Source organism: Lasioglossum baleicum, chromosome 10 (assembly GCF_051020765.1).
Source record: "Lasioglossum baleicum chromosome 10, iyLasBale1, whole genome shotgun sequence".
Lineage (NCBI taxonomy): Eukaryota > Metazoa > Arthropoda > Insecta > Hymenoptera > Halictidae > Lasioglossum > Lasioglossum baleicum.
Window position 1 is genome coordinate 391,224 of NC_134938.1, and position 27,024 is coordinate 418,247.

Genomic DNA, 27,024 nt, shown 5'->3' on the forward strand with positions numbered 1-27,024 from the left:
TTGTACGCCTCTTTAGAAAGACAGAGTCAGAGACAAAGATGGAGAGCGTGTGCGACCGCCACCGCGCATGCGCCACCACCGACGCTGCGCAAATGCGTACCGCGGTACATAATTGAAGAAACTCGAACGCGCGTGCAATATTTGAAAGTGGACGACCGAGGTCGTCGTTGTTTACTTACCGTCGCGGCGCATCGTACGAAGGGGTCCGTTTCGTAAATCGCGGTTTTTCTTCATTTTCCCTGGAATTCAGAGGTTAGAAAGGGTTCACTGTTGTGTCAATAACCAACGGTTACTGCTGCAAGCTACTGCAATTATCCTGCGGCAACGTAAACAATTTTCTTTTATCACTTTTATTATTTTTGTAGGGACAGCTCTTTTCAAACGAGTTTCGCAAACACGTGACTAACCCTTTACATTTTAATTCGAAAATGAAATAGAATATTTCCCTTCATTATATGTTTTTATTTCATGTTATGGAGTGTTATTATTAGACTCCGGATTAATATGCAACATAAAAAATTTGTGCATCAATTGCAAGGCACAGGGGCTATACATATATCAATTTATATTTTTCATTAATAATTTTAATATTTAGTGAAAATAATATATTAATATTCTTACAGTTTTTTAATCTGTTCACTGTTTTAAATTTCATCTACTCATTTTTGTTATAAATGCATAAAATCCGGAGTCTAGTTATATGTAATATAACTAATTTATTGAATGCGAACAAAATGAATAGCTTGAACATATTTTGAATAATTATGTAGCAATTTTTAAGGGTTAATACTTACATATGCTGCATTTTTTGCTGCTAATTCTTCGCGACAACGATCGTGTAATATTTTTTAACGCAATACTGGTTCTTTTAAAGATAATTTTATATTATTAAGAAAATATAAAATAATAATAATATTAATTTGAACGCGAAGGCAGAAATTTTGCTATTCTATGGGTTAGATCGAATTCTAGTCACTGTTCCGATTTACGCGAGATTCTAAAAAGGATATATTCAGAGTGGTTCTTGACTTTCTCTCTCGATTATCCTAAACGGTAGAACTGCACGTGTTTCTTTATTCCACATATGTAGGTAAGCTATGCAGATTCTTTGTCAATGTCTCGCCACGTTTTGAACAAATACTCGTGTAATCTAACAGGGGAAACGAAGGCTAGCACACGTATGTTGTCGTAGAGACATCAAATTCGTTAATTAAATGCGAAACTTAGTTTATCTAGCTTGTCGATCATAACTTTATTAAATACAGCTAACAAGCTTATAACACGGTTGTAATGTTCCTAAAAGTTGTTTCGTTATCGTATCCCCACGGGCTATTGGGGAGAAAATTAATTAACTCTGGCACATAATATTTGCGCAAAACATTGTGGAAGTTCATGGTGGTTTTCGGAGCACGTGCCCGAATACGTATACAGGGTGTCCTAAAAATGTTGTACTTTCAAAGGGTGATTCCACTTTTTAATGGAGGACCCTTTTCTCACAATTTTTAATGGAAGATCCTGTACATACATGGTCGGAAACAATCGCGTTCAAGGCAAGTTTCTATTAGCAGCATCGAAAGAATAGTTGCAAGAAAGTATCATTCCCTTTCGTATCGGCGAAATGCGGTTTCCAATTAAAATCCAGCGAAAGCACTTTCTCCGTAGATTTCGTTTGTCTTCTTAGTAGCTCGAATAAAATGGCGGTGCTCGCATCGCTCGAACATCCATAACGAAAGAAACATGTTCCATGCTTCCGATTCTCATCGACGAGTTACAATTTACAATTACACCCACGGTCACCGTGATAGTTGTATACAGAGTTGGGAAAAAAATTCAATTAAATAAACATTTCGAATAAAGTGGGTTTAAAACCCAAAAAACCTTTTTAAAAATTTTTTGCCCAACTCTGGTTGTATACCTCGCAAAAATTGTTTACATTTCTATCTCGGAACGATCGTTGGTTCGATTCCTAGATGTTCACCTGTGCACGAAATCGCTTCGCGGAGGAAGTCGGCCATTTCGCATTTATTTTTCCGCATACTTCAGACTTTAGGTGTTTACCCGACTACGGACTTTCACGAATTCAGTCCGCGTAAAAATCTTGTTTTGCAATCCATTTCCCTTTAACAAACGTAGACATGTCTTCAACAATTTGTCTATGCGTGTAAAGACAATACATGAGGGGTAAGTCATGTGACTTCTTGACGCGTAACACGTAAATACCTATCAGAGTCGTCAGATGGGAGGGGGAGCACGAATTGAGGGGAAAGAGTTATCCTCTCCCTCAGTGGCGCACCCAGGATGAAATCTGGGGGGTGGGGCGAGTTGAACCCAGCCCTAGGTTTTGCGTGATGACCTTTTTTTAACCAAAATATCTGTCAACGGTACCCAGGGCTATTCCACGATTTTAATTTTGAAAGCTAAACATTTCTTTCTTGGGAGGGGACTTGGCCCCCTGGGTGCGCCACACAGTGGGACCTTTCGTCCAAATCAGAGACAAAATCAAAGAACTTTCGATAGAAATGAGGTAGAGCGATGAATTTTTTAAAAAATCAAAACTGAAACTTTGCAGAATATGTGAAAAATAGGGGGATTATGGTACGAACGTTTTTTAACCTTGAGAAAATTCGTTAAACATGTAGAATTTCAAGAAATCGATTTTGCAATATCCTGAGGTCGTACAAAAATTTTGAGACCAGATGTGAAATCGGCGTGAAAAAATCTACGGGAAATGAAGTACAGCATGTTCAAAAAATTTTTTTTCCGCGCGTGATATTGGGAAAACCACAATTTTCTCGAAATTGTGCAAGTTTAACGAATTTTCTCAACGTTAAAAAACGTTCTTACCATAATCTCCCTATTTTTTCCATGTTCTGCAAAGTTTCAGCTTTAATTTAAAAAAAATTTCATCGCTCTACCTCATTCCTATCGAAAGTTCTTTGATCTTGTCTCCGATTTGGACGAAAGGTCCCACTGTGCGTCACTGCTCTCCCTCCCAATACCGGAATTCGCCGTAGAAAGGGAAGATAGAGTGGGGACACAAGTCTGGCGACTGTGGCACCCACCGGGAAACCCTCGGAAAATAAGTCCTTTTCGACAGGTACTGTTTCTGTCCACTCGATATCCCGTCCTAGGCTCGGCTTACGGGCTCCTCGGTGTCCGCCTTCTGAGAAGAACGGGAATTTTCTTTGTTTTTTCCACGGTTCGACGATTCTACGTATCGCGTTAAGTCCTCCGTTTCTCGCCGACTTTGAATCCGAGACCCCCGATGTCTCGATCTAGAGATCTTGCTACCGTATACGTAGCGCGATGGATAAAACCGGCTTGTAAACTCCGTTTGTAAAGGGCCTTCCCTTATTTATTATATACAATTAATTACATTATATATAATATACATTACAATATACATTATATACAATGGCGAGTTGCGATTGTTTCGTATGCATTGTGTTTCGCGAAGTCGAGTTTGCTTTCGCGGAAAGCTGCCGTCTGAAAAGAAGTCCCGTGGCGAGAGAGAGAGAGAGAGAGAGAGAGAGAGAGAGAGAGAGAGATATTCCGTCTCGCGAACTTAGTCGAGGTTGGTTCGCGAGCGGGGTATACACGCACGGAAATGCTCCGTTTCCAACCCATTCCTGTTCCACGATCCTCGCGTCGCGTCGAGTCGAGACATCTAAGGCTCGAGTGAGAATCCAGCTTTCTTCCAAGTAGACGCGAATTGAAATTACCCTCTCGCGGAGCAGCAGTACTAAGGCAAGAGGTGTTTCGTAATCTCTCCGTCTTCACGTCGCCGACCATACCACGGTCATGTTCAGAGGTTTTCTCGCGCAATATGAACCACAAAACCGCTCGATAAGTAGGGGTGGGTGGGTTTTATGACTCGGGTCGGGTCGGTCCTGCAAAATTAGTGGAACTCGGGGACCCGAAAACGGAAAAATTCTTCGACTCTCCGAACAATATAAATTTTAATACCCGACCCGACTCGAACCCGAATTTCCCAGTACCCGCCAACCGCTATCGACAAGGTCGAAAATGGCCGAAAATCGGTTTTCGATATCCGGAAGAATCACCTGTCTGTGTTTGCTGAAACGTAAATAACTTCTCTGATAGCGCTATCATGCTGGCTGCCGCGCAGCGTTGTTGCGTCTAGTGTCCCTGTCCAGCAAACACCGGGCTTCACGGGAGGCAGCAGGCAAGAGGCAGGGCAGCGTATTCAGTCGTACGAAGCGAAAATTCAAGAGAAACGAGGAAGCGGAGCAACGACGTGTAACAAAACGCGAACCGGGGATCGTACGTGTAACCACACTATGGTGATTCTTGCCGTTCATAGAGGGCCCGCGTACGGTTCGTACGGCAGAAAATTATTGGAGCAGCATGTACGTCAGCCGGGACTGCGCGGAATGGCTTCGTAATGGCGAAAAAAAAAACGAATTACCGGGTCACAGAACCGCTTTCTACCGAAACGATAAACAAATCCGAGAAACTCGCGCAACTATTACGTTGCCAACATATTCAGAATGATTCGAACGATATCGAACGTTCGAGACAGGGTGTATAGCAGTTAGGGAATGAAAGCAGTTCACTTGGCGTGCTTCTATTTCATCGACCCGTAAAGCTTTCTTAATTGTTAATCGATAATTTATAAGACGTAATCTCGTCTTGGTACAGTTCGAGAGCGATATTACCTTTCCACCTTGGTACCCATATCCACGTAAATGTAAATGTTTAACTGCTCCGAGAGTCGATGACGTAGAATCGACTACTCCCACATGGCCGGCTACGGCGAGAGGACCATCGATAGTGGGGGTAGCTGATTCTACGTCATCTACTCTCGGAGCAGTAGGTCCAGGTCTGGACTATAGATGGCCTACACCAACGCTCGGATTTATTTACTCGTGACGGCCGAGTTTCGAAGGCTACGCCCCCTCAAACCGACGAAATCTGTGTCAAAATCAAAGAACTTTCGATAGAAATGAGATAGAGCGATGAAATTTTGTTTTAAATGAAAGCTGAAACTCTGCAGAATATGGGATAATTATGGAGATTGTGGAACGAACGTTCCAAACACGATTGCTTCCCCCACCAACCTCGAGCCTAGACAATATCGATAGGCCTTGTCTACAATCTCTTTGTGTGAGAGTGTGTAACTCGATGAATCCTTGACCGATTACGCGATTCTCTCATGTAGCGTGACATATCAACCGAGGGGTTAGACGAGGACAGATACCTAACTGGGCGAGAGCGTGCAACTCCACATCCGTTTAATGAAATTGACTCTCGAACGCGAGAGTCAAGACAGTGATTTCTAACAAGCGGCAAAGTGAATTTTATCGGTCCTCGAACTCGATTAATTCCGCTCGTTTCGTCGATCGGGCACGAGCATCATTCGAATGCGGACCGTTCGAGCTGTTCGAACGGTCCTGATTCCTGATACGCGAGTAATTGCGATTTCCCTGGAAATTGCCGTAACAAGAAATATTTACGCGATGTCCCGCCCTAGCTTTGACCCCGGCGCAAAATTTCATTCGCTCCGAATGAAACGCGTTTACGGGACGCACAGACACGCGTGACCGCGTTCGCTCCCCGTGTCACCCCTACTCTCCACGGGTCGCAATTAACTTGTTCGCCTTTTGAACGATGTCGAGGCTACAGCCACTGAAATTCGCCGGTTCGTGACCGCGCGAATTACGCGCATTAGGCGAACATTAGTAGGTTGGGGGTTCTGGGAAAAATGTCTGTACCTTGCCCAACGAGACGGGGCAGTCAACGTAAACATAGGTACCCTCCTTAGGTAAGCTAAACATCAGCCAAAAGACTCGGTGAGAATCTCCATAGATTTGCTTTCCGTTTTACATGATTGTAACATTGGTCTGGATTAATATTTCAACGGTCTAGACCTTTTGATTAACCGAAGCGGCTCCATCTTCTTCCCCCTACTGTAATCCAAGGGTCGGCTACTGGACTAATTTTCTCCCTAGCTCATGTTTCTCTTGTTTCCCGTGTTGTTCCTTCAAAAAGAGGAGCGTGGACTTCCGCCACGTGTTCCGGATCAGTTGCAGGACTTCGTTGCGCCATGACACCCGGCCAATTAACTCTCGGGAGTGGCGAGTGGGGTTATCCTGTTGTTTCCTGTCGAAGGACGACACACATGTGGCTAGGTTCCAGGAAGTATATCGAGCTGTCCAAGCTATATGTATTTCTCGTTCGCCCACGGTTTCGAATCCACGATGTTACATAAGTCAACGGATGCATCGTGCTTTCACTTTTTTTCCTCGCTCGTTGACTGCGATACGAAAATATCGCGTTCGGTTCGGTTGATCGTTGAGGCCGGTATTTGTCGCGTTTCCGCGCAATGTGCTCGTATCTCGCAGCGATCGAGCTCTCCGCCATTAATCGGCCGATGATAATGGATAGATCGTAGTACGTAGTCAAGCGCGTGAAGCTCTCGTATCATCGATTTTTACACCTATTTTTTTTTTCTCTCCTCCTTTCCCTGCCGGGTCAGTGCCCTGTCAAGGGAGAAGATCCGCGTTCGAGCATGAACACGGACACATTGACAATCCGTCAGTCCTCCACACATCCTCCGTTCTTCGTACTCTCCGGTCTCCGTCCTCTACGCTCTTCGTAAATATTTGCAACTGACTGTAGGTACGTTCGGCTTGTTTGCCATGTGGAGGATGTGTTACAAAAATGTTGTACTTGAGAGGGGTGATCCCCGAGGTCATTTGAAGTAACTTTTTCCTTTGCGGAAATGTTCTCCGCAGCTTCGATAAGGAGTTATTAACGAAAAACAAGGATCAATCAGAACACACCCACAGCGGACGGACTCCGCCTCGGCCAATGAGAACGCCGCGTTCAGCGGAACCTGCCCCCTCGTCGGAGTCCGTCTGTTGTGGGCGGGGTGATTGGTCCGCTTTTTTCGTTAATAACTCCGTAACGCAGCCGCGGAGAAGATCTTCGCAGAGGAAAAAGTTACTTCGGATGTCCTCAGGAATCCTTTCAAGGAAGCACAACATTTTTGGGACATCCTGTATACGCGTTTCATAGTCCGGAGAATGAGACCGTTATCCCAGATTTATCGCGATCACGTCACTCTGTTCGTCGTAATAAAAAAACATTGTCTATTTTTTTTTCATTAAAAGTTTCGACCCCCTTGCATGTCCGTTGAAGTATACGACTGTGGCCTGCCAAGCAATCACGAAGGTGTGTTAATTAATCCTAGGCTTTGAATGTCTAAATATAGGAAGGTGTGCGATATGAAAAATTTCCACAAAATTTCCTCGCTTTTGCGTTGAGAGCTATCGATATATGTACTTAGACTATTCATCATGTTTACCGAAGCTTAATGTCGGATAATATCACTGGAAAGGCATAGATCGTGTCACCAGATAAAAATAGTATATGAAAATTTGTTATGAGAAATTATTTGAATTTACATAGCGGCACGTTTAATTACTCTGCCGCTGGGATCGTCCACCGCGGTAGGTATGCCAGTATAATTCTCGATAATTCCATTCCTTCGAAGGTCATCGGTTAAACGTTCACGTTCCCCTGGCACAGAGACCCGCCGCGGTCGATTTCCATTTATTAAACAAATCTATCATCCGCGTGGACATCCCTCCATGGACAGCCCTTTCGGTTCTACTAATATTCCGGCGGCCACTTATGGCCTCCAGACTGCTCTAAATAGCAGCTGGGTCTTGAAAGCCGTACACGAGTAGCTCGCAAGGACAGGATTGGAGTATGGAGATCGCTTTTGGAATCCGGCTGGAAGCTGTAGCGTATTATACCTGCTTCTGCGTCCGGCCTTCGCATAAAAATCTCTTTTTTCAATCAATTTTTCCTAAAGAATTTCACATGTTCATAGCCAGTTATCTATGCGTGTATGGACAATACATGAGGGGTGAAGTCACATGACTTCTTGACGCGAAACACGTACCAACCTCGTCAGATGAGGGGAGGGAGCTCCAATTGAGGGGAAATGTCACGTGACATTGTGATACGGGGCCGGAACGCGTCACTTGGAAGAATGGCGTGGTAGAAGGGGATGTTAGAGTGGGGACATAGTCTGGACCATAATCGCCGGATTGAATGCTCCCACTCTATGGGGACCCCACGCGACTATGGCTCACAATGTCCGCACTCTAACTTCCCCTTCTACGACGCTATTCCCCCACGGCCGACGGTTAAGAATTTTGTCCCCACTCTACGAGGACCCCACGCCACTATGGTCCAGAGTATTCTCGCTCTAACTTTCGCGACGGAGCGCGTCACCTGACCGGGCGGAAGCGTGGGGAATAGCGTCGTACAAGTGGAAGCTAGAGTGGGGAGACAATCCCTAATCAACTGCGCGCGGTCAGACACTTACGAACACTTCGATGCAGCGAATGGACTTCTTGTGAAGGCCGAGAATCGTGTGTAACTCGCGAATCGTTATTAAGAGGCAATTTAATTGCGAATCGATTTGCAGCCGCCTCGAGTCGAACGGAATTGGGGGGCGGAGTCGCGTCACGTCGCGTTGGTGACGTTTCGCTGCCCCTTTTCGATGGGAACGTACCGGACATTTACAATGGGTGGGGGTAATTTGTACGCTCGGGACATTGTTAGAGAGGGAGACTGAAATTACCGACTTTACGATTTCTGGGACAATCGAATTGTTGGAAATGGGAGGGGCGTGACGTGATCAACTGGGGTGGAAAATGTTAAAAATAATTCGTTGTTGAATACGGGCACTTCCATTAAGAGGTGTCACTTTATAATGACTAAATTTAATAAGATTTAAAATAACACTTCTTAACGGAGGACCCTGTACAATTTGTCGTATATCGTCGTACACTTACACACCCTGCATAGAGGGTACGGTTATAAAACACGTACGTTGCATTTCCATAAAACATGTATTTACGGTATTGTGCAATTTGTACCCATTTCATTTAGGAGTACAACTTCGTTTGACTGCTTTCGCGTCTTTGTGTTCATGAGAGGGTGGAGGGGTTTTGTTGGTTTGCGAAGGGTCGTTGAATGATCTGGCTAATTTTAGAGGGTGAAACGTTTTCAACGATGCTCTTTGGGAAACATTCTATTTACCATTACCCATCGGGATGGACAAGGCGTATTTCTCTCTCGGAGGTCGTTCCACGTTAATTCGCTAACGAGCCTACACCCGTGTCGTAACCACCACTTCTTCTACACGCGTTACCATCACCCTTACTACATTCGATTACGGAGTGGGCAAAGTTTCTGTAAGTGCGCAAAGATTCGTATATACTACTGTGAAAAGAAAGAGCACCCAGTATAATTATAAGATATAATGACAAACAATTTTTTTATTGCACTTAAAGTATTAGAAAAAATCCGCAATAACGCATATATTCTCAGAACTATTCAATTAAACAGCGGAATCCTTTTTCAAAACTTGCTGTGTTCTTATTTGATTTTTTACGCTTTTCTATTAAATATGGCCGGGTGCATACGCACCCGTTATCGCATGCATACGCGATAATCGAAAAATCACGACGATGTGATGTTAGGAACGTAAATAACGTTGCAATATGCGGCTCGGTGCTGCACTGACGAACTGGTGAACTGGTGAACTGGTGAACTGGTGAACTGGTGCACGAGGCGATGCAGCGCGCCGCAACTATCGACCGCCCCCGGCCCAATGGCAATCGTTTTAATGCGAATCGATCACACTTTCTGCGAGAGTTGTTACTCTGTGCTATCTTACCAGTCGACTCGGCAACGTTTTTCAATTGGACTCGCTCCAATCCGCACTCCAAAGAAACCTCGCCTCGTCCCTTTCGTGTGGCCGACGCTCTTTCAACATTTTACAAAGCCAGGCGTTACACATGGAGACGTATAAACTTTCAAGATCTGTTTTATCATCTCCGACGAAAACAAGACGCAGAAGAATTAAAGGTAAACTTGTATGCTAAAAACTTGTTTACTACTGCAAAGTTTACGAAAAACTTTACTTGTAAATCCATGGGTGTTCTTGAGAGTGGCAGCACTTCGTGCGGCAGAAATATCGTACGGCGAGTATAACATGTTTGTGTCAGATTTTCGTCAGATTTGCGTCAGGTTTGTGTCAGATTTGTGTTAGGTTTGTGTCAGATTTGCGTCAGGTTTGTGTCAAGACCTAATCCATACATTTACAAGTAAAGTTTCCAGGAAAACTTCAACGGAGAACGTTGATGGGAAATGTTGTTCAGAATGGCGACCTTGATCACATATTTCAAGGTCATTGTAATCTGAGAGGGAGCAGCACATTGTCAATTCTTCAAATCTGGCGACAGATTAAAACGTTATACTCTTGTAAAACCGCGTAGAATCGTGTATCGTACAAAACAATTTTCCTCTCTCGCGTTTCATTTTTCGGAGTATTCGGCTGTCGATAGAGAACGAATCTTTATTCGATTTGTAGACGTTCGAGCCGCGCGCGCCTATGGCCTACGTCGTGCTCCATTTTCATCCGAGAAAGTTTCAGCCTCCAGCGAGGGGCGAGAGGGGGGCAGTGACAGATGGAAATCGTTGCAGAGACAAAATTGAAATCGAGTGGCAATACCATTAGAAAGGAGTGGCAATACTTCGAGACTGCTCGTCGACGAATTGTCTCTATCCCTGTCGAGACAGAAGTTCCATTCCATTCTCGTGAAAAGTTCCCCCTCGTCGAAAGACATTTCCATCTTTGTCGACTGATTTATCCAGTTTCGTTCGTCTCTTTTAAGCAGCGTTTAGTCCCAACATACAGTCAAGCCTTGATCTAAGAAAAATGAATATCCCCTCCACTGCTCCAAAAGCTCGTTAACCATTACTAGTCCAATTAGAAAACTTCTTTATTTTTAATTATTTTTTTCATGAGACTTTCACCACTTATTTGGACTGTATTTAGTGGTTTAATTGACGGTGTCTGTGTACATTATGCTTCACATGTAGGTACAGTCAATACGGGCAAAATTATATTATAGTTTGTTGGGTGTAATTTTAATCAGAAAAATGTCACAAAGATGTTGGTGAAATTTCATTAAAAATAAGTAAAAATAAAGAAGCTCCATTCGAGGTCACAAATTCGATTGGAACAACGCAACGGTTTGAAAGCGAGTCCGCGAGCACTTCCTGGCAAGGAAAAGTAATTCCAGGAAAAAAGAAAGCACTAATACCGAGTGGAAACAGACGGCGGAAGATTGCAAATAGCGACGTGGAATGGGAAGAACGCGCGTTTTATAGCGTCTCGTGAACGCTGCGCCGCGCCACGCCGGGTTCCGAATGGAGATTTTCAGCGGTTTATAATCGTGGAAGCCGAGGGAAGAGGCGACGGAGAAGGTAATCCCATTTTTCTTCTTAACGCGACTGAACAGCCGGCTTAACGGGGAAGATAAAGTCGCTGGATTTCACCGTTAGTTGACTCTTCACTCCTCCCATCGATTCGCCGTTTCCTTCAACTTTTTCTTTTCATTCCTCGCTTTTCTTTTCCGTTTCTACCGTTGCGTTGCGTTGCGTTGCGTTGCTTTGCTTTCGCGGTCGGGGCTCGATCGTCCATCTTCGAACCGAGTGCCTACACCGGTTCGGGACCAAAAGAATTTAGCAACGTGTGTTAATGTCTACACATATATTTAGTAGACCTTGATCAATTTTTAGCGACTGCAGAAAAATGCAAAAGTAGTGGGAGCGAGTGGGAGGGGGGAAACGCGATTACAATAAAAATCGAACGAGATTTTCTTATCGTTCTGGTGAATGCAACGCCTGGTTATTTCCAGTAGAAACGTGATAAAGAACGGGAACAAAGCTTTTTCACGTGTTTTACCTCGGGGGTAACTTATCAAAGTCCTTGATTTATGTCGTAGAAACTTGTTCCTCTTTCCTTTGTTTCAATTTTATGCTGGCATCGAGTATGCTGCTCGAGAAAGATTGTACCAGTTCGTGTGGACTTTATTAATACCGCGACTAAAAATATAATCGTGGTCAGTCTTATTATACATTGACGGAGTATTTACCATAGCAGGTACTGCCACACGACTTCTATCGGTGGGGTAATGCATCGAGCACAATAACGAGAAAACCAGTCTTTTTTCTTCTTCGGATAACAGTGTTTTTCCGCGACCCGTTTGTGTAGTATAATTCTGTTTAAACGATTAGGACCCGCGCTTGGCCTCGAGGATTAAACCATCCCTGCGCCTCTGTCCGTGCTTTGACCCAGTTAGACGGGAGAGACCGGCTCCGCAAAATCCTTTACGACGAGCTCTTTAATGATTCGCGACGAAGCGAACACGGTAAATACGAGTCGAACGTACAATGGACACATTCGAAGGACTGAATTGTTCCGGTGCCCCAGAAAATTAAGATTTCAGGTCAGTCTTTAACGCGGCTAGCGTGTCCCACGAGAATTAGCGCGCTTAGAACCAGTTTCTTTGGATCGGCGAATACGCATGCCGGGGTCGTTTCGAAGGAACCTAATTAAAGGAAACCGGCTCGCTAATCCTAGAACCGTTACGCGTAGTCCTTGCACACTGTACGAGACGCATCCACCGGACCGTGTGAGGAAATGGGTGGCAAATGTTAAATACGAACACGATCGTCAAAAATCATTTTTACTTTTGTTTTTCGTCGACCATGCATAATGTCCCGTTGCACCGTGTCCCGTTTTTAGGTAGCTTGTTCCGTTGTCCCCAAGCACAACTTCGGGACGCCGAAATTTCCCGTTTTTAGGAGAGCAACCCACGGTAACAATTTCAAAAGAGGACGCGAGAAATATGCGTTTTCTTGAATACACATACTATTACCTAAAAATTGGTAGATGTCCCGTTTTGAGGAAAAAAATAAATGGTCACGTTAACCATGGCATGACCCAAAAGGGGGATGCATCGACTCAACCGAGGTGCGCTCAACTTCGTACTTACGGTTGTCCTCTGTGGATCATAACATAGACCTTATGATAATTGCCTTAAAGCCAAGATTAAATCATCTACGATCCCAACTTTAGGGGACACCAACTTTACGAGATTCCAACTTTAAGAGACCCCAACTTTAGGAGACCCCCTGTAAAGAGGATTCCGGACCCCCAACGCTGCATCCGGACGCGTATAGGAGATCCCAGATTACCAGAGGCGGATAATTGCCTTGAAGCCAAGATTAAATCATGTAAGAGATGTCAATTGTGGGCAAACTGCTATAGTCTGTTGAGAAATAAGGACCACACTGTGCCGTACCGCGTCGTGGGAATTTTGTTCCCGCTGGCTACGAAGCCGGAGCTCGTAGTTCGTAGCTCCCAAGGCGAACCAGGGTCGTTCTCTCATGATTGCTGGGACCGGGGTGCTGCGCGCGCGTGCATCTATAACCAACGCGACGTAACATTTGCGATGCGCCCACTTTCACTCGTTGCGGCGCCGCGGACATTTCGACGGATGTGTCACCGTGTTCGCGTTTGACCTTTCGAGTTCGTGGAAATTTCGCGCTAGATATATTCGCATCGTGCCGGTGTCGACATCGATTTCAGGTGGAACGAGGGTTTGAAAATCCCTGTCAGACTTCGAAAGCCTATCCAAAGGATCAACTTTCCTCTAACACTGATTTTCCCGTCAATTTCTCAACGGTTCGTCCCTCTAGTTTCTTTTTCAACGGAGTCTCATTTCCTGAGATTGCTAGCGGGTTTCCGAGAGCAGAGGAGACGAGTTGATTGGTCGATCGGTCCTCGTAAAGCGAGCGGGAGATCGAAGAATAAATCATCGTAGCGAGTGCGCGCGATAGAGCAAGAAACATATTAGGTAGGAGGTGGTCTAATATTAGAGCAACAGCCACCGACAGATTCTTGCGGAGGGTCTCGACGCGACGTGAAACATTATCTCATCCCTTTGGTGGCGTCGCGTCGGTGCGCACCGCAACCCCTCATCTCCTCGTGCTCCACGTATTCCCGTATCCTTGTCTCCTTAACCCCTCGTCCACCGGTCCAACAACCTCTCGTGACCGTATCTTTTGGAACGTGACGATAGAATCCACGGCGAACGCGTCGGAATGGACAGCTCACGCGATTCGAACGTTTTGCATACGAGCCGGTTGGTCCTGTTGCAGTTTCATGTTCCCGTGTCGCGTAAAAATCGTGCAAATGAAACGTGTACGGTTGCTGGAACGGTTATTCTTCCCCGCGACCGGAAGATCGAAAGACTTGAACGAAATGTGTATGGATTGTCGTTAGAAATTTAGAAATATAACATTGTCTGGACACATGCGTCTACGTCTAGACGACGAATGGAGTATGAATAGCAGGACGCTGCGTCCTGACGAGCTTAGGAGATCCCAATTTTAGGAGACAGCAACGTTACGAAATCCTAACTTTTGGGGACACCAACTTTTGGAAATACCAACTTTAGGAAATCCTAACTTTAGGAGATTCTAACTTTAGGGGACACCAACTTTAGGAAATCCTAACTTTAGGGGACACCAACTTTAGAAAATCGCAACATTAGGAAATCTCAACTTCAGGAGATCCCAACTGTAGGAGATTCCAACTGTAGGCGATTCCAACTGTAGGAGATTACAACTGTAGGAAATCTCAACTTTAGGAGATCCCAACTTTAGGAGATCCCAACTGTAGGAAATTCTAACTGTAGGAACTCTCAACTTTAGGAGATCCCAACTTTAGGAGATCCCAACCTTAGGAGATCCCAACTTTAGGAGATCCCAACTTTAGCAGATCCCAACTTTAGCAGATCCCATCTTTAGCAGACCCCACCTGAAGAGGCCTTAGGACCCCAACGCTGGGTCCGGACGCGTATAGGAGATCCCAGATTAGCAGAGGCGGACGCTGGATCGACGCAGGTTCTGTTGCCGATGGTACTAGAATATACCTGACTACAGCCGCGCACCTTCGAGAGGTATTCTTCCCTGACAAAGACGAGTGGCGGGATCGATGCCGGTCGTGTCCAGAGATATGCTCAGCCACATAATTTGTCCGATGTAAACGGGAGTCGAAGCAGAGACTGCGACCGAATGATTCAGAGGTGCATGGGAAGTGCATACACCACAGTGGCCACCGTGTAAAGCCATAAAGCTAGTCGCCGCCCTCGTTTAACCAGGTTTCCACCGTGTTAAGCGTATGAAGCGGCTCTTTGTCGGCTGGAAATCTGCGGCTCTCCTGTACCGTTCGCTCTCTTTCTCTACCTCGCCCCGACCCTCCCCCGCACAACCATCTCTCTCTCGCTCCTTTTGTCCCCCTTCATCTCTGTCTCTTGAACTAGCCTCGCTCTTGTTAACGGAAATGCACGCATCGTAATTCAGGATGCGACCATAAATACGAATGAACGTGCGCGGCAACGCGCGTCGAACCTCGATTCCTCCTCCCGACCAGCCACCCTCTTTGCATTCGCGGCATCGCAGAATCGCGGTATAGCTACATAGTCGTTGCGCCACCGCGCCCGGGTGCAACAACGCGGCTAATTCCGTTGGCATCGTTCAGCGGCGTGTACACGCTCTCTCGTTAAATCACCTTTGACGATGCGGCCGATCCCGATTCCGATTTCAAGCCTCGAAACATCATTCACCCGCGGGCAATCCGCGAATCGCTGGAATCGCGAATAAAATGTGCGGCGCCAGATTATCGGTGGCTGAACAGTGATTCTGCTCCTCCCCCCAAAACATTCAAATGCTCGGTTCAAATCTCCACTTTTCCTACTCCCAATTATTATTATTTGTTGAGTAGAACTTTGGCGGAGATCGTTTTCACAGTTTTTCAACAGATAACACTTTTCGTCGAGTTCCAACCCCCTTTCAAGAACATGGATAAATTGATTTTCATTTAACTCTGGCCCATTAAACCGGAATATCCGAGAAATTACAGATTGATAGCTTTAATAGGATGTTACGTTAAATATCATACGAAAAACTTGTCTCCAAAAAAGGAAAAATTAGCATTGACACTATAAAGTGTAGCATCGTCGAATAACGTGGAACATTTCGGTTATTGGCATAAGGGTTGAAGTGCTTGCGAACCAATACAAGGGTTAATACTATTTCCCCGCCGAAAATCGTTGCTCGATAATCCTCGGAAACAACGGGGAATCGAGAAACGGTTGCTCATCGTTTAGCAGGTTAGGAGATATGCAGAAGAACGATGGGAATGGTGCTCGTTAGCAGGAGCTGTGAGAGAGTGGCAGGATCGTCGGGATTAGGGCACGTCGGCAACAATAGCCGGTTACACACTGGGTTAGGATCGTTGTCCTTGCACGACAAGGATTCTCTTGCCTGGCCTTTTTTCCATCCATAGGCTTCTCCTCGAATCTCTCTTTATCTTCCTTTTCTTTGTTCACACCGACCTCTACCGTTCTCATCGACTATCATTGAACGGAGAGAATACAGAATATGTATATTGATTGCAACGTATTGTACATATGTACAAGGTGTCCCAAAAATGTTGTACTTCCTTGGAAGGAATGATGCCTGAGGTCATTTGAAGCATCTTCCTCCTTTACGAAAATCTCCTCTGTCGCTTCGTTCTCGAGTTATCAGCGACAAACACGGACCAATCAGAGCGCGACTATAGCATACGGCCCACAGTGGGGAAAAGTGACCTAACTCGATTCAAAAAGAAATAACTTTCGATAGAAATGAGGTAGAGTGACGAATTTTTTTTTAAATTAAAGCGGAAACTTTGCAGAACATGGGAAAATAGGGAGATTACGGTATGAACGGTTTTTAACCTTGAGAACATTCGTTAAACTTTCACAATTTCAAGAAAATGTGCTTTCTCCGTTACCACGGGCGGAAAAAATTTTTAAAAATTTTTGCTATATATCATTTCCCGTAGATTTTTTCACGCTGATTTCTCAAATCTGGTCTCATAATTTGTCTACGACCTCAGGATATTGCAAATCGATTTCTTGAAATTCTACATGTTTAATGAATTTTCTCAAGGTTAAAAACCGTTCGTACAGTAATCTCCCTAGTTTCACCATATTCTGCAAAGTTTCAACTTTAATTTAAAAAAAAAATTCATCGCTTTACCTCATTTCTATCGAAAGTTATTTCTTTTTGAATCGAGTTAGGTCACTTTTCCCCACTGTGCGGCCCGGTGAGTACGCCGCTGTCATTGGCCGAGCCGGGGTCCGTCCGCAGTAGCCGCGCCCTGATTGGTCCGTGTTTTTCTCTGTTAATAACTCCTTAACGAAGCCACGGAGAAAATTTTCGCAAAGGGAAAAGTTGCTTGAAATGAACTCAGGAATCGCCCCTTTTAAGCAAGGAATTTTTGGGACACTCTGTATAACATATACATGGTAGAATCGAACAGGAACGACGCGCGACATATATGTATATGTATCTATGTATCTCGATGAATTTCATCCGTGCTTTACATCCCTGTTTCCACTGAACAGCTGAAAATCGATAGAACGTTCTTTTTCTCGCTTCTCGCAGCCAGCCTCGTCGCTTCAATATTTCCGCGATTATTAAACGCGATAATGAAACGCTTATTGGTTTACCCAGCGAGGGAGCGTCGGCGTTCCTTTTCGCTGGAATAAAGTCAAAGGACACACGACCCTCCGAGTTTCGAAAGCCGACAACCTGTTTTCTTAAGTCTCTCGAATAAAGACCGACCAAGCAAATAGAACGCCAAATCCAGTTTCCTCGGAAGTTTCCTCGAGGCACTTTTTCCAAATCCACTTTTAAGAACTCGAGAACTCCGTAAAAGAACTTGACTGTTACGAACTCGGAAAATTTTTATGTGCAAAGTTATTTTAGCCGTGCTCGTTAACGCGATAAATTCTATGAGAGGCGGCAGGCTTTAGCTGAACTGCAGAGAATTCGAAAACGAGTGGTGCGATCGAAATTCGAAGGATACTGTTTCACCTCTTGCACTAAAATTACTTTTATTTGTTTCTTCGATGGTCGTAGTATACTAGGGAAAATTTCTTATTTATTTATTTCTTTCTTTGATAATCTCTGCTAGGAAATATAGAAATCTCACGTGCGAAATGTTTTTTTTTCTAATTGTGACCTTGGTTGACCTTGAAGATCAGCGTGTCGTATACTAGTGTTCGTTCTGATACACGCTTTTACATGATCTAAACAAAATACATAGAATTCCGTTTAAAAAATTGAAGGTCATTTCTGAGAAAATGATTTCTTCCATTTCTGACCTTGTGTAATCTTGAAGGTCATTGTGTCGTATTCGAATGAATTCGTTTTGGCTCTGATACTTTCATATGATCTAAGAAAATACATAGAATTTCATTTAAAAGATTGAAGGTCACCTTCACATCTAAAAAAAAAATAATGCAGACAGAAGACATTACAGTAGGAGCAACACGAACTCTTTGCAAACGAATAGAAAACTTTTTCCTGATTTTCTTTCGAGCTTAGGACGCGGCAACGATCTATTATCGTTTTCTCTGTTACGCCATCATCGCCATCGTATAATACGATGCTGCATAGCGGAGGGATAATTACCGAAGTAACGGGTCATTCATTTCCGTGGGGAAACTTCTTACTGGAATCGCGAGTATTATGCGAAGAACTGCAGCAGCGAGGTCGTCCGAACGTTATCGTTGATATTATGGCAGTTTTATGGGGGAAAAAGCTAGCTAGCGCCGTTAACGATGTTACGAGCCCGGATTACCGATAGCCCTGAAATAAAGTTACGTTACGTTTCATCGTGTTTGTTTGATAGCCGCGAACCGTTAGCTCGTTCTTCGTATGTTAGCAGATTTTCTATTTCATCTTGTTCTATTGAAATTTCAGTTCTGTTTTCCTGGCACATGAATTTTCTCTTCGTTCGCAGCCACGCTCGTCGACCTTCGCTATCTCTCCGATCTACCTGCGTCGAACAAATTACTTTTCCGCCGAATGGTTTCGCTCGTAAATCACGATTCTCGTGTTTTTCACGTAGAATTGACAATTTGTTTCATTTAAAAATACGTTCTATCTTTACGTCTCGTTACGTTCGCCTCGGATACCACGGTACAGTGTTTTCTTGATATACAGGGTGGTCCATTTATCTTGAGACAGTCAATTATTACGGAAACCAGCAGGAATATGAAAAAAATGTTTTATACGAAATATTATTATTTTTCGATGTAGAATAAGAATATGAAATAAAAGATCTGGGTTTCCATTTGAAAAAATGTAGTCGCCCTTCATCTGACCCTTAAAGGGCCATTATGGAAAAATGTGCATAGTGCCATTAAATGTGCCCCTTCATATGAAGAATATTTTATATAAAACATTTTTTCATATTCCTGCTGGTTTCCGTAATAATTGACTGTCTCAAGATAAATGGACCATCCTGTATGTCCGTAACACGGGTCCGGCTAAAGCGATTTATCCAGTGTTGCCAGATGAGGGAACACGAACTAACCCCTCTTGCCGTCTCTTTTCTTTTACAGATACAGTGATCATAATATCTTTGTGCACAAAAATGTCGTAGAAGGGAGAAGAAAATGTGTATTTTCTGTATGGCTACATTTATTTTAATGCTTAAATATTGATCACAAACGAATCAAATTTTATTTCATCCAAAGTTAGACTTTGTTAAAATCCTTCGTCACGTGGGGGAACGGCGTTGTAGAAGGGGAAGGTAGAGTGAGGACACAGGACTTGATCGGGCGTACTGGTTCGGCCAGACACATTTATCAGGAAGGAGGTACTATTCTTTGGTCCACTGCCGAAGCTAGAATCCCTAAGCCGAAATTCTCGTAAAAAGAAGGAAGAAAAACAGACGCACGGTCGGTTGGCTTTAGCCAGTGTAGAACAAGGAGTGGCGCAACGAGGCCTCGGAACAATTAGAATTAATAATCTAGCAGGATCGGTGTACCGGAAGACACGGTCCGTGTATTCCCAGTTCGAAATTGAAGTTTCTTCATCGTTGTTCGTCGGTCGAGCTTATCGTATCTCCGAGTATTCGCGGCCTCGCGTGTTGTTCCTCCTCGAATTCTTCTTCGGGTACTGACAGTAGCGCGTTATAACTAGTTGGGCCCTTGGGCAAAGTAGAATTTCGGTGCCCCCAATCCCAACTAAATAACTTTGTGAGAAAAACGTAGAATTTGGATCTTGGATCTTGGTTTGTGTTCGAGGTTCCCTTTTGCTTGGGGACCCGGGCATTTGCTCAAGTTGTTCATAGGGTAACTGGGTACATACTGGCCAGTGTCCCCACTCTGCTTTTTCCCCTTCCACTATCTGATTCCAGCAGCATGAGCATACTCCAACATCCCTCACTAAGACCGTAGACTGGTCACGTATTAATCTGGTTATCAGAGAGGGGGTACACTGTATTCCCCTCGATTTCCTCAATCTGGCGACACTGGTACTGGCAGAGAGGGGGCTACTTGTTCCCCTTAATTCCTGCTCCCTCCCCTAATCTGGCGATTCTGAACACGAGTACCTTCGCGATTTTGCACGAATTTTATCGTCGAGATTTTCATCCTGACCGAATGTAGCCTTCGGACCGTGAAATTCCTATTGGACCGCGCGGAACGGTACGCTAACTAACGTAACACGCGCGACACGACAAAGTTCTCGGTATCGCGACGATTCCCGTTGATGCCGAAAGTTTCGGACAATAAGAGCCACGCCGAGCTTTCATTATGGCGGCAACGCAAACGCGTTTCGTCGCGCAACGAAGTTTCGACCGATAAATGGTCGACGTGTGTATGTGCTACGTACTGGGTGGGGCAATTACTTTGTACACCTTAAATATTCCCGTTACTTGTGACAATACGAAAAAATGATATAGAGCGAAAAAACTCTAGCTGCATCGATTGATGTATTAAAAAATACCTCATTCCATTAAAAAAAAAAATGAAGGTGACCTTGAAATCTCAAAAAAATTACATGAAAAAAGAAATTTTGTTGGTATCTTATGAGCCCCACTTTACCATTCAACATTGTCCTTCAGACATTTGACCTATCTTTGAAAACAACAAAGATATTCAAGGTGGTCAAGTTATCTGGGACACCCACTGTATACATATATATCAAATAAAATTCTGGACAGAAAAGGGTGAAGTGAATCGGTACATTTTTATTTCACCCCCGGTGAATTCGCCGGGTACTCTGTTACAAAGGAATTTTTCCTCGCGCTCTATGTATAGTTCGTAGGTACCTTTCTTCGTTGAGACTATGCGCGACAGCGACAAGAGGAAGACGAGCCCCGAGCCGCTTCTCGAGCGCGTGTTCAAGAGGTTTTGCAAGCTCGCTGCATTTCTATACAGTGCTCGTGAAGGTCTGCCTACTCGTAACTTTCCTCCTTAAACCTATTCCTCCTCAGGGAACTCTTATGCACTTCACCGTGCTCCGTTACTAAGACTTTTCCACGGTGTATCCCCGGGTAATCTCTGTGTCTTCCGGATTTCTGCTTCCCCAAGCCAGACGTGCGATCACAGAGACACGTGCGCGAATAGTAGCAACGATGGCTTCCCTTTTCCAGGTCCCTACCTCCTTTTCTCGTCTTCTCTGTCTCCGTTTATCCTCGAGAATCGACCGGCTATGTGGATGGTGGATTCGTCGACTACCGATTTGTTCATGATCTCGGTTGTTTCTCAAATCTCTCGGCACTTGGAATGGGTCGACTAGTCGTGACAAATCGTTGCCGAGCCGGGAACCTTCGGAACACCCCCGCGACAGCCTTAGGGTCGAACTATGGGAGCATACTAGAATACGTATAAAGGATTCAGTTCAAAGGGAATCGGAGAAAAGGGTATACATCCAAGACGAACAAAATCTGGGCCCGTGGTATTTCTTCTCAGCCGTTGCATCCTTTGAAAAATGGTCGTGTCATTAATTTTCGAGATTTCGTTGACGACCAAAGGAAATGTCGAAACTCTCACTATAGTCTATGTACACCCGGGTGTACAGAAATATGTCGCGACTATCACAACAAGGTTCTACATTCTCGAAAAATTTATTTCAAGGTCAACAAGGCCAACCCCTTTTTTATTGCATCTTATACTACTGCATCACAATATACTCGTCACGAGCATAGGTCAAGGTGAGGGCACAGTCAAGGCCAAGGTTAATTCTGCGGCCCCTTTTGTACAGTCAGTGGCAATAATAAATGGACACCCATAAAAATCGCATAACTTTTTACAAATTGGTCCAAAGGACTTGAATTTTTCTAAGATGTTAGACCGGCTAGTTCGCTAGATCGTTTATAGCTCGTAAACCAATTAACCAATTTCAATGAAATTTTCAGAGCGTCTGCAGTTTACACAAGTTGACCGAACCCATATTTTAAATTTTCGTTATTTGTCCAGCTAAAAAAGTAGTAAAAATCCATTTTTACAATTTTTTTTCGCAATTCCGACCAAATGCATTTTTTCAAAATATTTTTAGACGTCTTTTACTAAACTAATTCTTCTAGCCTTACAGAGAAATTGAAGTCGTTTGGTCCATTCATAAAAAAGTTATTCTGATTTAGTGAATTTAGTCTGAATCAGTTATGCTCGTGAGTGGTTAATGGTTAATGGTTTATTCTTTACCCCGTGTAGGATACAGAGATGGCGTTGGAAAGCCGCAGCTCTATTTGCCCAAAGCAAGCTTGTCAATACATTTAATTCTTACAAAGAGTTTTCTTACTTACTATGACTTACATATTTTTAATACTTATCTTGCTTCTTATTTTAATTCGGTTAACTCGTGACTAGTTTCTTAATTAAATCACATTTACATTGGTAACTTATTGCTTGTCAGTGTAATACAGTTTTAATTCCGGGTAGGTTGGCAGCCCTAGTCGAGATCACGGTCGATCAGTTTCCGACGCAATTTCATCGCGACATTACCCGGGAACGATTGGCCTGTTTATCGGCGACGCTCTCTCGAAATCGTAAGAAGGATCAAAAGACTTATCGTTGCGAGACGCGACGAGAGGAGAGGAGACGAGACGAGACGAGACAAGAAGCGACGCGACACTTCCATCCGCTCGACACTCGATTCCTTTATAGCCGTCTCGGATTTTATCGTCGCGTTTTCACCCTTCCATGATACCCCACCCCTTCGCGCCTCTCCTCGGTCGTTATCGGAGCTCTGCCGTGCAAACGGTCAAAATTGATAAGCGCCTGCGACGCGAAGAGGGAGAGAGAGGTCGACGAGAGCTCCGTTATTTGCGATGGGACGAGCACCTCCGGGCTGCGAGCGCGATATGTGCAGCGAAAACAGATTAGTCACGTAATAAAGTCGGGCCGGGCCGGGCCGGGCCGGTCTGGTTCGCGAGGGATTTGCTCGCGGAAAAGAGACACGCTCCTCCTCGACTTTGTCTGGCTCGTCTCGCAGTATGTTCACGATCCATTTTAATTTGGTTTATAGTTTCTAGTTTCTTTTACAACTATCAAACTATTAAGCAACTAATTAAATTATTAAAGAAACTAAAATATCACTTGCTTTATTCTCGCGTCACTATTATTCGGAACGTGTGGGTTTGTCTAAAAAAAATAGGAAGTCTGAATAATTTTGTGTTCTTACCTTGTACGAACCCGCTTGGAACGAGTACCTATACATACACACTCTCGACCCGCAGTTGCGAGAGCAGTCGAGTCGATAATCAGTCGTCTATCGATATGCCCGCAAGTTCTCTTTGAAATAAGAACGATCGGCAGGCCACGCGCCGGCTCGCGAGGGGTATTGTTAACTTTCTTGAGGAAAGAACGTGTCTGCTCACGGCAAAGAGATTCTGTCCGTATCGAGAACCGATCGACTCGGGAGAAATGTCCCGACTTCGCCGATGTAAACGCTGATCGATGAGAAGCGAGAGAGCCTGGTCCACGGATCGTCACGGAGGAGGAGAGCCCAGTAACCGTAACTTGAACATTGAAACTCCTTTCGACAGAAGCCAGCGCAGTTCGAAATGACGGCTTGAGAAGTCGATCGAACGGGTACACCGCCACCGCGATCGCCATTCCTGAGGCGACAGAGCGCGGAGGAGCCATTGCCAAAGAGGAAGTCCGAAAGATGTAGCCTAGGACTCGGATAGAACGGATGACGAGATAAAAAGGGAAGGGAAGAAAAAGGATGGAGGCGAAGGAGGTGTGGTCCGAGTCCTGGTGGAAAACCGAGGGCTGAGGCAGGATGCACAAGCACACCAGCCAACTACGTGGCTCCGGTGGCACCGGTAGTTCCTCCGGCAGTTCCTCCGGTGGTTCTGGCGGCCCCGGAAGCGGACAGCATGTCGCCAATAGAGGTCCTGTCAGAAGATGGAACAGCTTCCACGGCGGTGGAGGCGTTGGCGGAGGCGCTAGCAATTTCAACGACACCGTCGGAAATGGCAATCTGCCCTCCAGCATGATCGCCAGAGCTCCCCAGGAGCCGTTCAGAGCCGTCCCAAAGGCCGTCCAGGCCCTGAGGAGCGAATCCGTCGATAGAAGCCATCGCGTCCAACCACCGCCACCGCCCGCCTTCCCGCGAAGACGTTTCTCCGTCTGGTGAGTCCGAACACTCCTTATTCTAACGCTACCGCTGCCGTCGGAACGACGCGACGGATCCCGTTGATACGATTGCTATGATTTTTGTTATACGCCTGAACGTAACAGTAAAGTAAATGTAACGTACGGACCGAGGACCGTGTTGCCGTACGTATTATGCATACAGAAGATTAGATAGGGGAAAGTGTTACGCTCAGGGACATCTAGCTCTCCCGAAGCGCGCGTATCTTTCTAAACTTGTCCATATATTTCTTTTTATGCACGATTTCATGCGCGATTGCTCGTGTTTGCCGATGGACTTGGAATTTTCCGTGCCCGCTGAAAAGTTCCCCTGTCTGCGAAGTTGATCCGATTGTCAGCCGGTAGTTATTGCACGGTGCACGTTTGGCACGACGCGAGGCGACATAACGCGCGACGGTCTGTCCCACGAGGTCATGGGAAGGCGCTGCAACCGGTTGACAGTTTGGTCGTTTTGCCATCCTCGGAATACAGTTAGCCAGCTAATAGAGAAAGAAAGGTTGAGACGCGAGGCGAGGCGAGGCGAGGCGACGCACCGTGTAACGGCGCCGACAGAAATATTTCATTAGGTCGGTCGGATAGCAGATACCATAGAAAACGGGGTATACATATATTATTCGACGGAGTGGACGAACGTTCCGGCATGTGAATGCCGTCGAATGAGACGGCTTAACGGGCGCGTTTCGCGGACGCGGAGCCACTTTCCGAGGGAAATTACGACGAGTCTTCCTCGGAACTGTGTTTAGGGAAACCGGGACAGAAGGAGAGAAAAGCGGTCGGACAGCGGCTCTCATCGATCTTGTTCGCGCACCAGCTGCTACACAGGTTCCGCCAAATAACACTGTTAACGTGTTCTCGCGATTAGCTCCTGAACTATGGGGTCATTTCAAATCAAGCTTGTTCCGGTTCGATGTGAGCGACGCGCGACGGAGGCGTTCTCTGAAAATTGTAGAATCGCTCGAGATGCATTTACAGAGTGTAATGCCTGCGGAACCATCTCTGCTTCTACGGTCTGTCGCATAAATTGTTTAGGTAGGCGAAAGCACCGTTCCAGCAGTTGTTGGCACGTTTAGGGAGGCCACGATGGTTTCCAACTGTGACACAACGACCGCGATATCGTTCCAGGTTTAATATTCGTGTTCCATCTGCATCACCGAAGTCGCAAGGCTGGCCGTCACGCCGATGAACGAATCAATTTAATGCCACACAGGAACTGAAAATAAGTTTTACATCTAGGTCGTCCGATCGATCGCTTCCCAACAACATGCTGTACATAGTTCATCTCTGTTTTCTCAATATTTGTCTATCCTCGATGTTTCTTACTTTGACGCAAACAGTTGCCGAGTTTGTTGCAGTACGTTTCCTCCTACTGTACCCTACCCCTTCTACGAAGACATTCCCCCTTCCGCCGCAGTACGGTCACGTGACTGCGTCATAACTGGCCCAGCAGTGGCAGATACGAGGGAACTGTATTCCCCTCAATTTCCCCACCATTAATTTTCTGGTTTCCCACTCCTCAGCACCACTCCTAGCTTGACTTTATTTCCAGAGCCAGGGAACTGGCCCACAGGTAGGACGCTATTTCTTTCAAAGGATACCAATCGAATAGTGGAGAACGCTGGTAGGCGCTGACAACAGGGGAAAGAATCAGTGTGTCGCCCATGGGTCCCCAGTTCCCCGGTTTTACCCTATGTCCTAGACAGTATAGACCTTCTATACCCTGTGCTCCAGACCTGGGCGACGATGGGCCGAAAAACACATGATGCTGCTTTTCCCCTTCGCCGGCAAGGCAAGGCAGTCCCCTCCACGTCCACTCCGACTCATCTTCCTGCACGAGCCCCACGATAGGCAGGTAGTAGTAGATGCTGCCGGTGCAGCATCGTAGGGCTCGTGCTAAAGGGAGAGTCGGAGGGGACTGCCTTGCCGAGCCGGCGAAGGGGAAAAGCAGCACCATGTGTTTTTCGGCCTATCGCACAGTATGACGCACAGTATTTCGAGCATTTAGGGGAATTTAATTCCGAAGTTGAACATTTTTTAAAAATTGCGTATTTACTCTTACCTTGAAATCAATACCTCCGTAACCCAGAATCACTATTGTTTTTAACTTTTCATCGCATTCAGATAAGAAAACTTAGCCTCAAGTGCAACTTCTGCCTATACAAATTATGAAACTACATCAATCGTCAGTGATACTTTACCTGAATAAAAGTGTGTGCATTTGAACTTCAATTGTTGTTGTATTTAATTTTTGTGATTATTCAATCTTTTGTCGTGTGTTTTCAATATTTTGAGGTCCTAAATATCATACATATAATTTATTATGGTTAATAATCATACAAAATCAAAGAACTTTTCAGTATTTACCAATGTTCTACAGAGTAAAACTTTGTTGTATGAGTATACATTGAAGCCTTGTCTAGTCAGCTACGAAAACAATTTTTCTGCCCGTCTGCGCCTATGGGAGTTTCCATTTGTTTTCAACAGCCTTTACACTGTCACCTCGTGCAGTTGTCTAACACAATTTATCCGAGCCGAAACGTCACACTGTGCAGTGCATCGTCGCGCCGCGCGCGCGCGCGCGCCCAGGTCTTCTATACTCTATACTCTTTATCTTCGCGAT

The 27,024-nt window shown here is 45.1% G+C and overlaps 1 protein-coding gene across 15 annotated transcripts in view; it reads left to right on the plus strand.

Annotated features, from left to right (window-relative positions):
- The window catches only part of LOC143212937 (rap guanine nucleotide exchange factor 2), a 140,889-nt gene that overhangs the window by 68,682 nt on the left and 45,183 nt on the right, over positions 1 to 27,024 (plus strand). For 7 of the 15 annotated variants that reach the window (XM_076432261.1, XM_076432260.1, XM_076432268.1 and 4 more), the window contains exon 2: positions 23,795 to 24,386. The exons of 7 other annotated variants lie outside the window; for them this stretch is intronic. In XM_076432261.1, coding sequence (XP_076288376.1) covers positions 24,034 to 24,386 — 353 coding nt within the window. In that variant the 5' untranslated portion in view covers positions 23,795 to 24,033. Of the gene's footprint in view, positions 1 to 11; positions 9,913 to 23,794; positions 24,387 to 27,024 lie in introns of those variants that run through there. One more of the 15 variants, XM_076432272.1, reaches the window with a different exon arrangement.